Below are 13151 nucleotides of genomic sequence, written 5' to 3' on the forward strand. Positions count from 1 at the left end.
AAAACGTGGAAAATTCAAGCGGTCTGAATACTTTCCGAAAGCACTGTATACGTGACTTCATCAAGCCTATCAGAGAGCAAGGTTACTGTATTACAGTAAGAGTTACTGTATTTCTATATTGATTTTGATTTAATTATTTAATTTAGATCTGAACAAGATCATCTGGAGTTAGGGGTCGGGGGCAGAGGGTAGGGAAAGTATCTAGGGGATTGGTGTAACAGTGAACATTTTATCAACCCCGTCTCCCAAGGTCTATGTTACACTGTGACCACCATCACACACACACACACACACACACACACACACACACACACACACACACACACACACACACACACACCACAGGTGGCTGGTGGCACCATAATTGGGGAGGAAAGATTTTTAGTAAATGGTATCAAACACATCAAACACATGGGTTCTATGGGTTTTAATACCATTCCATTTTTTCCATTTCAACCATTATTATGAGCCGTTCTCCCCTCCTCAGCCTCCTGTGACACACACATACACACACACTCCTATAGAGACTCCAAGTAGAGACATTTTCTCTCACACACGCTCAGCAGCAGTTCACACACTCCCACACATAAAGGAAGAAATGCAAGCCTCTTTCAATCTCTGTATGTCTTTCTCTCACTCACTCACTCTCTCTCTCTCTCTCTCTCTCTCTCTCTCTCTCTCTAGTACACACTCTCTCTATCCCTCTCTCTCAAACTCATGCACACACTGCTGACCAGAGAGAGACGGAAAAGGAAAAGGAGGGCTGAGTTTGTGGGCACTGCTGAAGCACCTGTGTACATGTAAACATTTACGGCGGAGAAGAGAGGAGATAGGGATCCAAAAAGAGAAGAGAAGAAGACAGAGGAGAAGAGGAAAGAGGAGAAGAGAGGACAAATAACCGGAGAGGAGGAAAGAGAAGAGGTGCTGGGACGAGAAAAAGACAGGAGAGTTGAGGCCATTCTGGACACTTTAGCACAGAGAAGAGAGGTGGAGAAGGGAGATGATGATGATGAAGATGATGAGGATGCTGCTGTGTGTGTTGGGCAGTGTGTGTGTGTCTCAGACAGAGGTAGCAATGGTCAACTCTGGGACAACGTTTACCTACCTCTGTATGGGCAACACCATCACACATATGCCCACACACATCCCCAAGAACACCACCGACCTGTGAGTACACACACACACCCCGAGATGTAAGGTCGGACGGGTGGAGAGGTGGAGGTGATCCAGTTTTGACTGCTGATGTTGCTGATGGAAATTCTATTGATTTTACTTACAGTGCATTCTGAAAGTATTCAGACCCCCATTTTGTTACGTTACAGCCTTATTCTAAAATGCATTATATAAAACATTTTCTTCATAAATCTACACACAATACCCCATAATGACAAAGAGAAAACAGTTTTTTTGAAATTTTAGCAAATGTATTACAAATAAAAAACAGAAATACCTTATTCACATAAGTATTCAGACCCTTTGCTATGAGACTCAAAATTTAGCTCAGGTGCATCCGATTTCCATTGATCATCCTTGATATGTTTCTACAACTTGATTGGAGTCCACCTGTGGTAAATTCAATTGAATGGACATGATTTGGAAAGGCACACACCTGTCTATATAAGGTCCCACAGTTGACAGTGCATGTCAGAGCAAAAACCAAGCCATGAGTTCGAAGGAATTGTCCGTAGAGCTCCGAGACCGGGTTGTGTTGAGGCACAGATCTGGGGAAGGGTACCAAAAAATTTCTGCAGCATTGAAGGTCCCCAAGAACACAGTGGCCATCATTCTTAAATAGAAGAAGTGTGGTACCACCAAGACTCTTCCTAGAGCTGGCCGCCTGGCCAAACTGAGCAGTCGGGGGAGAAGGGCCTTGGTCAGGGAGGTGACCAAGAACCCGATGGTCACTCTGATAGAGATCCAGAGTTCCTCTGTGGAGATGGGAGAACCTTCCAGAAGGACAACCATCTCTGCAGCACTCCACCAATCAGGCCTTTATGGTAGAGTGGCCAGACGGAAGAGCTTGAGAGGATCTGCAGAGAAGAATGGGAGAAACTCCCCAAATACAGATGTGCCAAGCTTGTAGTGTCATACCCAAGAAGACTCGAGGCTGTAATCGCTGCCAAAGGTGCTTCAACAAAGTACTGTGTAAAGGGTCTGAATACTTATGTAACGTTTTTTAGTGTTAATACATTTAATAAAATGTCTAAAAACCTGTTTTTGCTTTGTCGTTATGGGGTATGGTGTGTAGATTGATGAGGGGAAAAACAATTTAATCCATTTTAGAATAAGGCTGTAATGTAACAAAATGTGGAAAAAGTCAAGGGGTCAGAACACTTTCCGAAAGCACTGTATTGTCTGTTTGATCCTGACGATTTTTGTATTAACAGCTGTTGATGTGGATGTTGTTGTTGTCATTATTGCTATTGTTGTCTCTTTGTGTTGTCATGATGTCGTTGGGTTGGTGTTATGGTGTGGGGATGGAAGGACGGGGGGAGGTGAAAGTAGTAGACTGCGGTAAACACTGTCCTCTTGCTTTTATAGTTGAAACATTTCTGAAGGAATCTCAAGGCTATCACCACAGATGGGCAACAGTGTGAGCATTTGTGCGTGCGTGCGCACACACACACTCCTACAGAGACTTCCAGCACAGACATTCTCTAATACAATAATAATACTGTATATGCCATTTAGCAGACACTTTTATCCAAATCTACTTACACGCATATACATTTTTTACTTACGGGTGGTCCCAGGAATCAAACCCACTAACCTGGTGTTGCAAGCACCATGCTCTACCAACTGAGCTACTCTCACACGCGCCCCCCCTGATCTGATTGAATCCCAGCCAAAGAGGATGTGACAGAGATATCAGGTCCCCCAAACACACACACACACACACACACACACACACACAGCTGGCTGCTGTATCATTCCCAGCAATAATGTGAACTTGTTGTGTGTGTTCTGTTTTCAGGTCAAGGCCAGGGAACATTTTTCATTCAAAACCAGTTTGTTACTGTATGATTGGCTGATTAGTGAATGAGGTGCGATCTACAGTCTAATTGGTTGTTGTGTTTTACAGGGAGTTCAAACAGACTCACATCAGAGTGTTTCCCCGAGAAGCCTTCACAAGCCTACAGCAGCTCACTACCATGTAAGTGCGTGTGAGTGTGTTTCGTCTGTCTATGTGTTTAGACTCTGATGTGGAACATGATGATTAGAAACACTGTAGATATGGATCACCCAAACAGAGGAGAGGGAGACAGGAATACCTTATATTAGTTATATAGTTATGTTATGGAAAAGGTTATTTGTCATTTAATCTTCTGTCTTTGGTTTTTCTCCTTAGGAAGGGCTACAGCTAGGCTACTTAAAGTAACTGTCCAGTGAACATCTAACTTTTAAAAGTTCATATTCTGTTAACTCATACCCAAATAATGTTGTTGATTTCTCCTATACTCGTATTTGTGGACTTCAAAAACCCCACCTCAAACTTGTATCTCAAACAGAACGGATAATAAATGCGCTGCTATGATGTCATCCTCCTGAGCTGGCCAATCAGCGGTCTACTCGCATTAATATTTGTTAGGCCCGCTATATGCCCACACCAGTCTGTTGTTTAGGTGCGCCCACAACATTCCTTTGGATTTATTTTTGGAAGGAAAACTATTTCACTCATATTATAATTAATTATAGGTCATATTTCATAGAAATCTGGAAACACTGGACAGTTACTTTAAAAACAAGTGTGCTATAAATAGATCAGCCAGTCTCACTGCTATACTCCTCGGTCCATTTCTATCTTTTCCAATCTTTCTTCCTTTCTCTCCCTTACTCCCTCTCTCCCTTTCTCTGACCATTTCTCTCTCCCTCTCCCTCTCCCTCTCCCTCTCCCTCTCTCTATCTTTCTCTCTCTCTCACACACTCTCAGTGTGCTAACAGAGAATGGTATGTTAGAGAGCATCGGGGCTTTTGCATTTGCTAACCTCCCCAGACTAACTGAGATGTAAGTATTAGTCCTACAGTACCACAACACAACATTTATACACCCTTCAACACAATTCATACCCCGCTCATACACCATTCAAACAACATGAATCCACCATTCATAAACATCTCAAACACTATTCTCACACCAATTCATGCACCATGTGCATATTTCAAATGTTTAATGTCTGCTCCAGAACCATCACCAAGTCGAAACATTTGGTCATCATCCATCAGCAGGCTTTCATGGGACTTCCGAAGCTAAAGTACCTGTAAGTTCCCTATCCCCTAAGCACTAATCCCTTTGCCCTAACCCTAACATTAACCCCTAAACTCTAACCCTAACCCCTAAGCCCTAAACCTAACCCTAACCACTACCCCTACTTCAACAGGCTTTCATGGGACAGCCCAAACTAATATACCTGTAAGTACCAGTAAACCCTAACCCTTAAACCCTAAGAACTAATCCTAAATCAGTTGGCTTTGATAGGTCTGCCCTGTTTTTCAGGACCATCTGCAACACTGGACTGAGGGTTCTACCTAACTTCTCCCAGATCCACTCCACTGCCCTGAAATTTCTGCTGTATGTCACCATGCTCTCTTACTGTAGTGTTTGTGAGTGTGTATTCAGTAGTTCACATGTTACTGTATTGTGTGGGAAACATGAGCTGCTTCTCTTACAGATGTAGGATCTTAATTTGACTACATTTTATTGCACAGTAGGAAATGCAAACGTGTAGTGTATTCAAGGTTTCAACCCCCCCCAAAAATGCCATTAATTATAATCCACATAATAATTTCCTGTTGCTGCAGGATAATTTTCAAGACACACACATTCAAGACTCACTCATTATTTGTGCGTGTGTGTACTCTGTGTGTCTGTGCACTCTGTGCGTGTCTGTGCACTCTGTGTGTGTGTACTCTGTGTGTGTGTGTACTCTGTGTGTGTACTCTGTGTACTCTGTGTACTCTGTGTACTCTGTGTACTCTGTGTGTGTGTGTGTGTGTGTGTGTGTGTGTGTGTGTGTGTGTGTGTGTGTGTGTGTGTGTGTGTGTGTGCATGTGTGTGGTGCAGGGACCTGCAGGACAATGTACACATAGTGATCATCCCCAGCAACGCTTTCCTCGGCCTCACCACTAATACCATCGATGAACTGTGAGTAGTAACAAACACACATACAGAGTACACACACAAACACAGAGTACACACACAGAGTACACACACATACAGAGTACACACACACACAGAGTACACACACAGAGTACACACACATACAGAGTACACACACACACAGAGTACACATGAGTAGCCACACATCTCCCTGGAAAGATTACATTTTCACTAAATTACTTTATAAATGTGTGTTGTTCTTCTTACAGACGACTGACCAAGAACGGCATCAGTAAGGTCGAGAGTCACGCCTTTAATGGAACCAAGATACACAAACTGTGAGTCCACACATACACACACACACACACACACACACACACACATACTCACACACACACACACATACACACACACACACACACACACACACATATACACACACAAAGACTATAACAGTTTCTCTCTCTGTCTTGCTCAGGTTTCTCATGGGCAACCTGCAACTTTCCCATATGCATAATCATTCCTTCAAAGGAGCAGAAGGGCCGGGGTTCCTGTAAGCATGGCTCCACAACAACACATCAGTGACAATATCAGCTGTCTTTTGTTTTTGTGTCAAAGTGTTGTTGTTGTTGTTGTCTGTGTGTATTTAGAGACATCTCTCATACAGCGGTGAGTTCCCTGCCAGAGTCAGTGCTGGGTGAAGTTGAGCATCTGTCCGCTGTCTCAGTGTTCTCTCTCAGAGCGCTGCCTCCCCTGTTCCTATTCACAAAGCTACGACAGGCTAACCTCACCTATTCATCTCACTGCTGCGCCTTCCATAAACACCAGAGGAACAGGTACAAACACACACACTCCAAGATAGAATATATCTGTGTATATTACGTCACATATAAATGAGTGTGTGTGTGTGTGTGTGTGTGTGTGTGTGTGTGTGTGTGTGTATTTTCGCATTCTTGCGTGCATTTCTCAGGACCTTACGGATGAACTCTGCGTGCTTTAAACCCGGGGCTCAGAATAACCACCACTTCTTTATGGACTACTGTTTAAATTGGACGTCTGTGGCCTGTAGTCCCACCCCCGATGCCTTCAACCCCTGTGAGGACATCATGGGCTCCGCCCCTCTACGTGTCCTCATCTGGGTCATCTCTGTGCTTGCACTGTTAGGCAACACCATTGTGCTGCTTGTGTTGCTAGGTCAGTAGAAATAAAAGGAGGTTTTATGTATATTAGAAACTCTTCAAGACATCTTTATCGTAATAACTGTTTTTAGCACAATAAAAATGTGTGAATGGTGACAAATATTGTAATGAAAGCAGTTATCGTGATAAAACACGTTCTTGTGATAAAAGTTATTACTAAACTTCCCACTCACCCTTCTCGGTTGCTAGGCAGCCGAGCGAAGATGACGGTGCCACGCTTCCTGATGTGCCACCTGTCCTTTGCCGACCTGTGTATGGGCGTGTACCTGTTGGTCATAGCAACAGTGGACATGCGTACGAGAGGTCTGTACTACAACCACGCCATCAGCTGGCAGACCGGGGCGGGCTGTGACATCGCCGGGTTCTTCACTGTGGGTATACTGCAGACCTAGGAGGGTGTGTTTGTGTGGGTGTGTGTGTGTGTGTGTGTGTGTGTGTGTGTGTGTGTGTGTGTGTGTGTGTGTGCGCCCCAGCCTCCGTATACTGAAGTTATCTGAATGTTTATAACTGATGCTCTAACAGTGGTGCTATATGTGCAGGTGTTTGCCAGTGAGCTGTCTGTGTTTACTCTGACGGCCATCACCCTGGAGCGCTGCCACACCATCACACATGCCCTCAGACTGGACCGCAAGCTCCGCCTCCGACACGCCTGTGCTGTCATGGCTACCGGCTGGGCCTTCTCCTGTCTGGCGGCTCTGCTACCCACTGTAGGGGTAAGCAGCTACAGCAAGGTGAGGGATGTGTGATGTTACCTGTTTTTCTACACTTATTATTTTGCCCAGCCTCTATGCTAATGTGGGTATAATGTGTGTGTGTGTGTGTGTGTGCCTGCATGCATCGGTGTGTGTGTGTGTTTCAGGTGAGTATCTGCCTGCCCATGGATGTGGAGTCACTGCCGTCTCAGATGTTTGTCATGTCCCTCCTGCTGCTGAACGTGGTGGCCTTCCTGTGTGTGTGTGTGTGTTACCTGAGCATCTACCTGTCCGTCCATAACCCCTCCTCCCCCCCAGCCAGTGCTGAAACCCGCATGGCTCAGCGGATGGCCATCCTCATCTTCACTGACTTCCTGTGTATGGCGCCTATTTCCTTCTTCGCCCTCTCTGCCGCACTCAAACTACCCCTCATCACCGTCTCCGACTCCAAGCTGCTATTGGTCCTCTTCTACCCAATCAACTCATGCGCCAACCCCTTCCTGTACGGATTATGCACCCGGACATTCCGTCGGGACTTCTTCCTGCTGGCAGCGCGATATGGCCTGTTTACTACCAAAGCGCAGATCTACAGGACAGAGAGTTTCTCCGTCCAGCAGGCAGCATGGATCCAAATGTCGCCCAAAGCCTCCCACGGGATGCTGTATTAACTGCTCCACATCAGCCACGCCGCCGGACTCCTACCGAACCCCTGTCCTTTAACCCCTCACCCCTGAAACCAAGACCAGGCATGGGACACTGTGGCTGGTTCAAACAACAGCTTCTCTGAGAGGGATGGGACCCTAATGCCTCAGAGTACGCACACACACACACACACAGACACGCACAGGATTGCAGGAGGTGTGTGCAGTAACAGGTAGCTTTCTAATAGTAGTAGGTGGCTCTTTAGTAGTACTTTAGTTAGTTTGCGTTTGACTCCACAAATTCACCTGATCGCATCAACATACTGAACCCTCTCTTTACTCTCTACATCCTCCCTCTCGCTATCTCTCTTTCCCCTCCCCGTCTTCTCAATATAGAGTAAATACAGTTCAAGATATGTTAAATGTTTTTAAGAGATATGTAAAGATGTTTGTTTGTTTGTTGTTTACTTAACCCAGGTCTGGTTCTTTCATGAGATATGTTTATTGGTTGAAGGAAAATGTGTTTATATGAGTTGTGCATCTGCTGTTGTTGATAAATCTCTATGATTGTGAATTTTATCAAGAGTGAGAATGTTACTGAGAATTGAGTTGAGGTATAGTGTGTACTGGCAGCACATAGAGAAGCCAAAATGAACCCTCACATATAGACATGCACGCACACACACATATTTGAGCAGTTTCTTGTGTTATCAGAAACATTCTGTCCTTCAGCACATCCAGTCTGTTCAAGGACAATGACCAATCCCACAACCCCTCTTTGTGTGTGTGTGTGTGTGTGTGTGTGTGTGTGTGTGTGTGTGTGTGTGTGTGTGTGTGTGTGTGTGTGTGTGTGTGTGTGTGTGTGTGTGTGTGTGTGTGGGAGGGGAGGTTACACAGCTGCACTCAGCCCGTTCATCAGCAGAAGGGAAATGGCTGGTGGATATGGCTCATATACACACAGTCTATCAAACACACACACACACTCTAAAGATGGTATTTCAAGGTTGCAGGAGCGAGGCAGGTCCTTGGGTCCACCTCAATGTGGAAACACTGTCATGCCCAGTCCCAAATCATCCCCTAGCTCCCACCACTTACCACCTACCGCATACACATGAATGGACCATTAGATTGCGACATTGCACCATATTTCTAGACCGTTCGCTAATGATCAGATTCACAAAAAGGTGGCTATGTTTAGAAGGGGTGAAACTTTTCACCCCCCCCACACACACACATTCTGAAATTGTATTTTTGTCCACCCAGTTTTATCATTGGAATGTGATACAAAACAAGGCAAAGGTGTGCTTTAGGAGCATGCGGACGCCTCCGAGCGTTCGGGTAGGCTGTTTGGAGTGTTTATCCGACTGGATTAAATATATATATATATATATATACAAAACACCAGTCTCAACGTCAACAGCCCTCTAACCAATTGTACTATTATGTGTGTTTTTTCGCGATATTTGTAATTTATTCTGTACATAATGTTTCTGCCATTGTCTCTTACAACCAAAAAGAGCTTTTGGATATCAGGACAGTGATTACTCACCTCGTATTGGACAAATATTTTTTCTTCAACGAGTCGGACGTGATGGATATCCTACAGACACCCGACAAGGCCCAAATCCCCGTCATTTGCAGGAGAAAGAGACGGAGATATCGTGGATTCGGACGCGAAGGATATCCTACAGACACCCGACAAGACCCAAATCCCCATCATTCGCAGGAGAAAGAGACGGAGATATCGTGGACGTAGGTCGGGGTGCCTTGTAAGGATCCGACGGCAAACGAGTAAACTGCCTCTTCCATCAATCCTATTAGCCAATGTTCATTCATTTGAAAATAAATTAGATGACCTAATATTATGATTATCCTACCAACGGGACATTAAAAACTGTAATATCTTATGTTTTACCGAGTCGTGGCTGAACGACAACATGGACAACATACAGCTGACGGGATATACGCTACATCGGCAGGATAGAACGGCTGACTCCGGTAAGACAAGGGGTGGCGGTCTATGTATATTTGTAAACAACAGCTGGTGCACAAAATCAAATACTAAGGAAGTCTCGAGGTTTTGCTCGCCTGAGGTAGAGTATCTTATGATAAGCTGTAGACCACACTATTTACCAAGAGAGTTTTCATCTATATTTTTCATAGCTGTCCATTTACCACCACAAACCAATGCTGGCATTAAGATTGCACTCAATGAGCTGTATAAGGCCATAACTAAACAGGAAAACGCTCATCCAGAGGCAGCGCTCCTAGTGGCCGGAAACTTAAATCTGTTCTACCTAATTTCTACCAGCATGTTAAATGTGAAACCAGAGGGAAAAAAACTCTAGACCACCTTTTATCCACACATAGAGACGCATACAAAGCTCTCCCTCGCCCTCCATTTGGCAAATCTGACCATAACTCTATCCTCCTGCTTATAAGCAAAAACTAAAGCAGGAAGCACCAGTGACTCGGTTAATAAAAAAGTGGTCAGATGACGCAGATGCTAAGCTACAGCACTGTTTTGCTAGCACAGACTGGAACATGTTCCGGGATTCTTCAGATAGCATTGAGGAGTACACGACATCAGTCACTGGCTTCATCAATAAGTGCATCGATGACGTCGTCCCCACAGTGACCGTACGTACATACCCCAACCAGAAGCCATGGATTACAGGCAACATCCGCACTTAGCTAAAGGGTAGAGCTGCCGCTTTCAAGGAGCAGGACTCTAACCCGGACGCTTATAAGAAATCCCGCCATGCCCACCGACAAACCATCAAACAGGCAAAGAGTCAATACAGGACTAAGATTTAATCGTACTATACCGGCTCTGACGCTCATCGGATGTGGCAGGGCTTGAAAACTATTACAGACTACAAAGGGAAGCACAGCCGCGAGCTGCCCAGTGACACAAGCCTACCAGACGAGCTAAACCACTTCTTTGCTCGCATCGAGGCAAGCAACACTGAAGCATGCATGAGAGCATCAGCTGTTCCGGATGACCATGTGATCACGCTCTCCGTAGCCGATGTAAGTAAGACTTTTAAGCAGGTCAACATTCACAACGGATTACCAGGACGTGTACTCTGAGCATGTGCTGACCAACTGGCAAGTGTCTTCACTGACATTTTCAACATGTAATACCAACATGTTTCAAGCAGACCACCATAGTCCCGTGCCCAAGGACACTAAGATAACCTGCCTACCGACCCGTAGCACTGACATCTGTAGCCATGAAGTGCTTTGAAAGGCTGGTCATGGCTCACATCAACACCATTATCCCAGAAACCCTAGACCCGCTCCAATTTGCATACCGCCCCAACAGATCCACAGATGATGCAATCTCTATTGCACTCCACACTGCCCTTTCCCACCTGGACAAGAGGAACACCTACGTGAGAATGCTATTCATTGACTACAGCTCAGCGTTCAACACCATAGTGCCCTCAAAGCTCATCACTAAGCTAAGGATCCTGGGACTAAACACCTCCCTCTGCAACTGGATCCTGGACTTCCTGACGGGCCGCCCCCAGGTGGTTAGGGTAGGTAACAACACATCTGCCATGCTCATCCTCAACACGGGGGCCCCTTAGAGGTGCGTGCTCAGTCCCCTCATGTACTCCCTGTTCACCCATGACTGCATGGCCAGGCACGACTCCAACACCATCATTAAGTTTGCCGATGACACAACAGTGGTAGGCCTGATCCTCGACAACGATGAGACAGCCTATAGGGAGGAGGTCAGAGACCTGGCCGTGTGGTGCCAGGATAACAACCTCTCCCTCAACGTGCCCAAGACAAAGGAGATGATTGTGGACTACAGGAAAAAAAAGAGGACTGAGCTTCAAGTTCCTTGGTGTCCACATCACCAACTAACTATCACGGTCCAAACACACCAAGACAGTCGTGAAGAAGGCAAAACAAAACCTATTCCCCCTCCCCTCAGGAGACTGAAAAGATTTGGCATGGGTCCTCAGATCCTCAAAAAGTTATACAGCTGCACCATCGAGAGCATCCTGACTGGTTGCATCACCGCCTGGTATGGCTACTGCTCGGCCTCCGACCGCATGGCACTACAGAGGGTAGTGCGTACGGCCCAGTACATCACTGGGACCAAGCTTCCTGCCATCCAGGACCTCTATACCAGGCGGTGTCAGAGGAAGGCCCTCAAAATTGTCAAAGACAAAACATTTACCACATTAACTAGGATACAGTCCTGTTACCATAACCTTTACTGTATTAACTAGGATACAGTCCTGTGACTGTAACCTTGACTGCATTAACTAGGATACAATCTTGTTACTGTAACCTTTACCACATTAACTAGGATACAGTCCTGTTACCGTAACCTTTACTGCATTAACTAGGATACAGTCCTGTTACCGTAACCTTTACTGTATTAACTAGGATACAGTCCTGTTACCGTAACCTTTACCACATTAACTAGGATACAGTCCTGTTACCCTAACCTTTACCACATTAACTAGGATACAGTCCTGTTACTGTAACCTTGACTGCATTAACTAGGATACAATCTTGTTACTGTATCGTTTACCACATTAACTAGGATACAGTCCTGTTACCGTAACCTTTACTGCATTAACTAGGATACAGTCCTGTTACCGTAACATTTACCACATTAACTAGGATACAGTCCTGTTACTGTAACCTTTACCACATTAACTAGGATACAGTCCTGTTACCGTAACCTTTACCACATTAACTAGGATACAGTCCTGTTACTGTAACCTTTACCACATTAATTAGGATACAGTCCTGTTACCCTAACCTTTACCACATTAACTAGGATACAGTCCTGTTACCGTAACCTTTACCACATTAACTAGGATACAGTCCTGTTACCCTAACCTTTACCACATTAACTAGGATACAGTTCTGTTACCGTAACCTTTACCACATTAACTGGGATACAGTCCTGTTACCGTAACCTTTACCACATTAACTGGGATACAGTCCTGTTACCATAACCTTTAACACATTAACTAGGATACAGTCCTGTTACCGTAACCTTTACCACATTAACTAGGATACAGTCCTGTTACTGTAACCTTTACAACATTAACTAGGATACAGTCCTGTTACCGTAACCTTTACCACATTAACTAGGATACAGTCCTGTTACTGTAACCTTTACAACATTAAAGAAGATACAGTCCTGTTACCGTAACCTTTACCACATTAACTAGGATACAGTCCTGTTACCGTAACCGTCATTTGGGGGAAACATGGGCCTTGGAGGCTCACAGGGAATATAAGAAGTATGAAACATGTATAATTGGTTGTCACGCTACGTGTATGCGGTCAGCGAAGTCAAACGCAGGACACAGAGCGGCTGGCAACGTACTTTTACTGAACACAGTAATAAACGTACAAAAACAACAAACCTCCAAACAGGCAGGAAAACACAATACCCGTTGTGACGTCACGAGAGGCTACACAGCTTTCAGCGGGGTTGCTCAAGTAGTGCAAGGAGACAAGGTTCAAACAAACCAAGGAT

General features: G+C 45.1%; 1 protein-coding gene across 1 annotated transcript; it reads left to right on the top strand.

The window, feature by feature from the left end:
* The first annotated feature begins 722 nt into the window (after nt 1-722).
* On the top strand, nt 723-8209 carry fshr (follicle stimulating hormone receptor). Its single transcript, XM_041858604.1, has 13 exons — nt 723-1167; nt 3083-3154; nt 3932-4006; nt 4185-4259; nt 4496-4570; nt 5063-5143; nt 5368-5436; nt 5577-5651; nt 5749-5934; nt 6069-6292; nt 6487-6668; nt 6837-7028; nt 7157-8209. Exons 1-13 carry the CDS (start codon nt 1001-1003, stop codon nt 7655-7657), a joined length of 1974 nt encoding a protein of 657 aa, XP_041714538.1. The 5' UTR covers nt 723-1000; the 3' UTR covers nt 7658-8209.
* The last annotated feature ends 4942 nt before the right edge of the window (nt 8210-13151 follow it).

The sequence above is a fragment of the Coregonus clupeaformis genome, chromosome 31 (assembly GCF_020615455.1).
Source record: "Coregonus clupeaformis isolate EN_2021a chromosome 31, ASM2061545v1, whole genome shotgun sequence".
In the NCBI taxonomy this organism is placed as follows: Eukaryota; Metazoa; Chordata; class Actinopteri; order Salmoniformes; family Salmonidae; genus Coregonus; species Coregonus clupeaformis.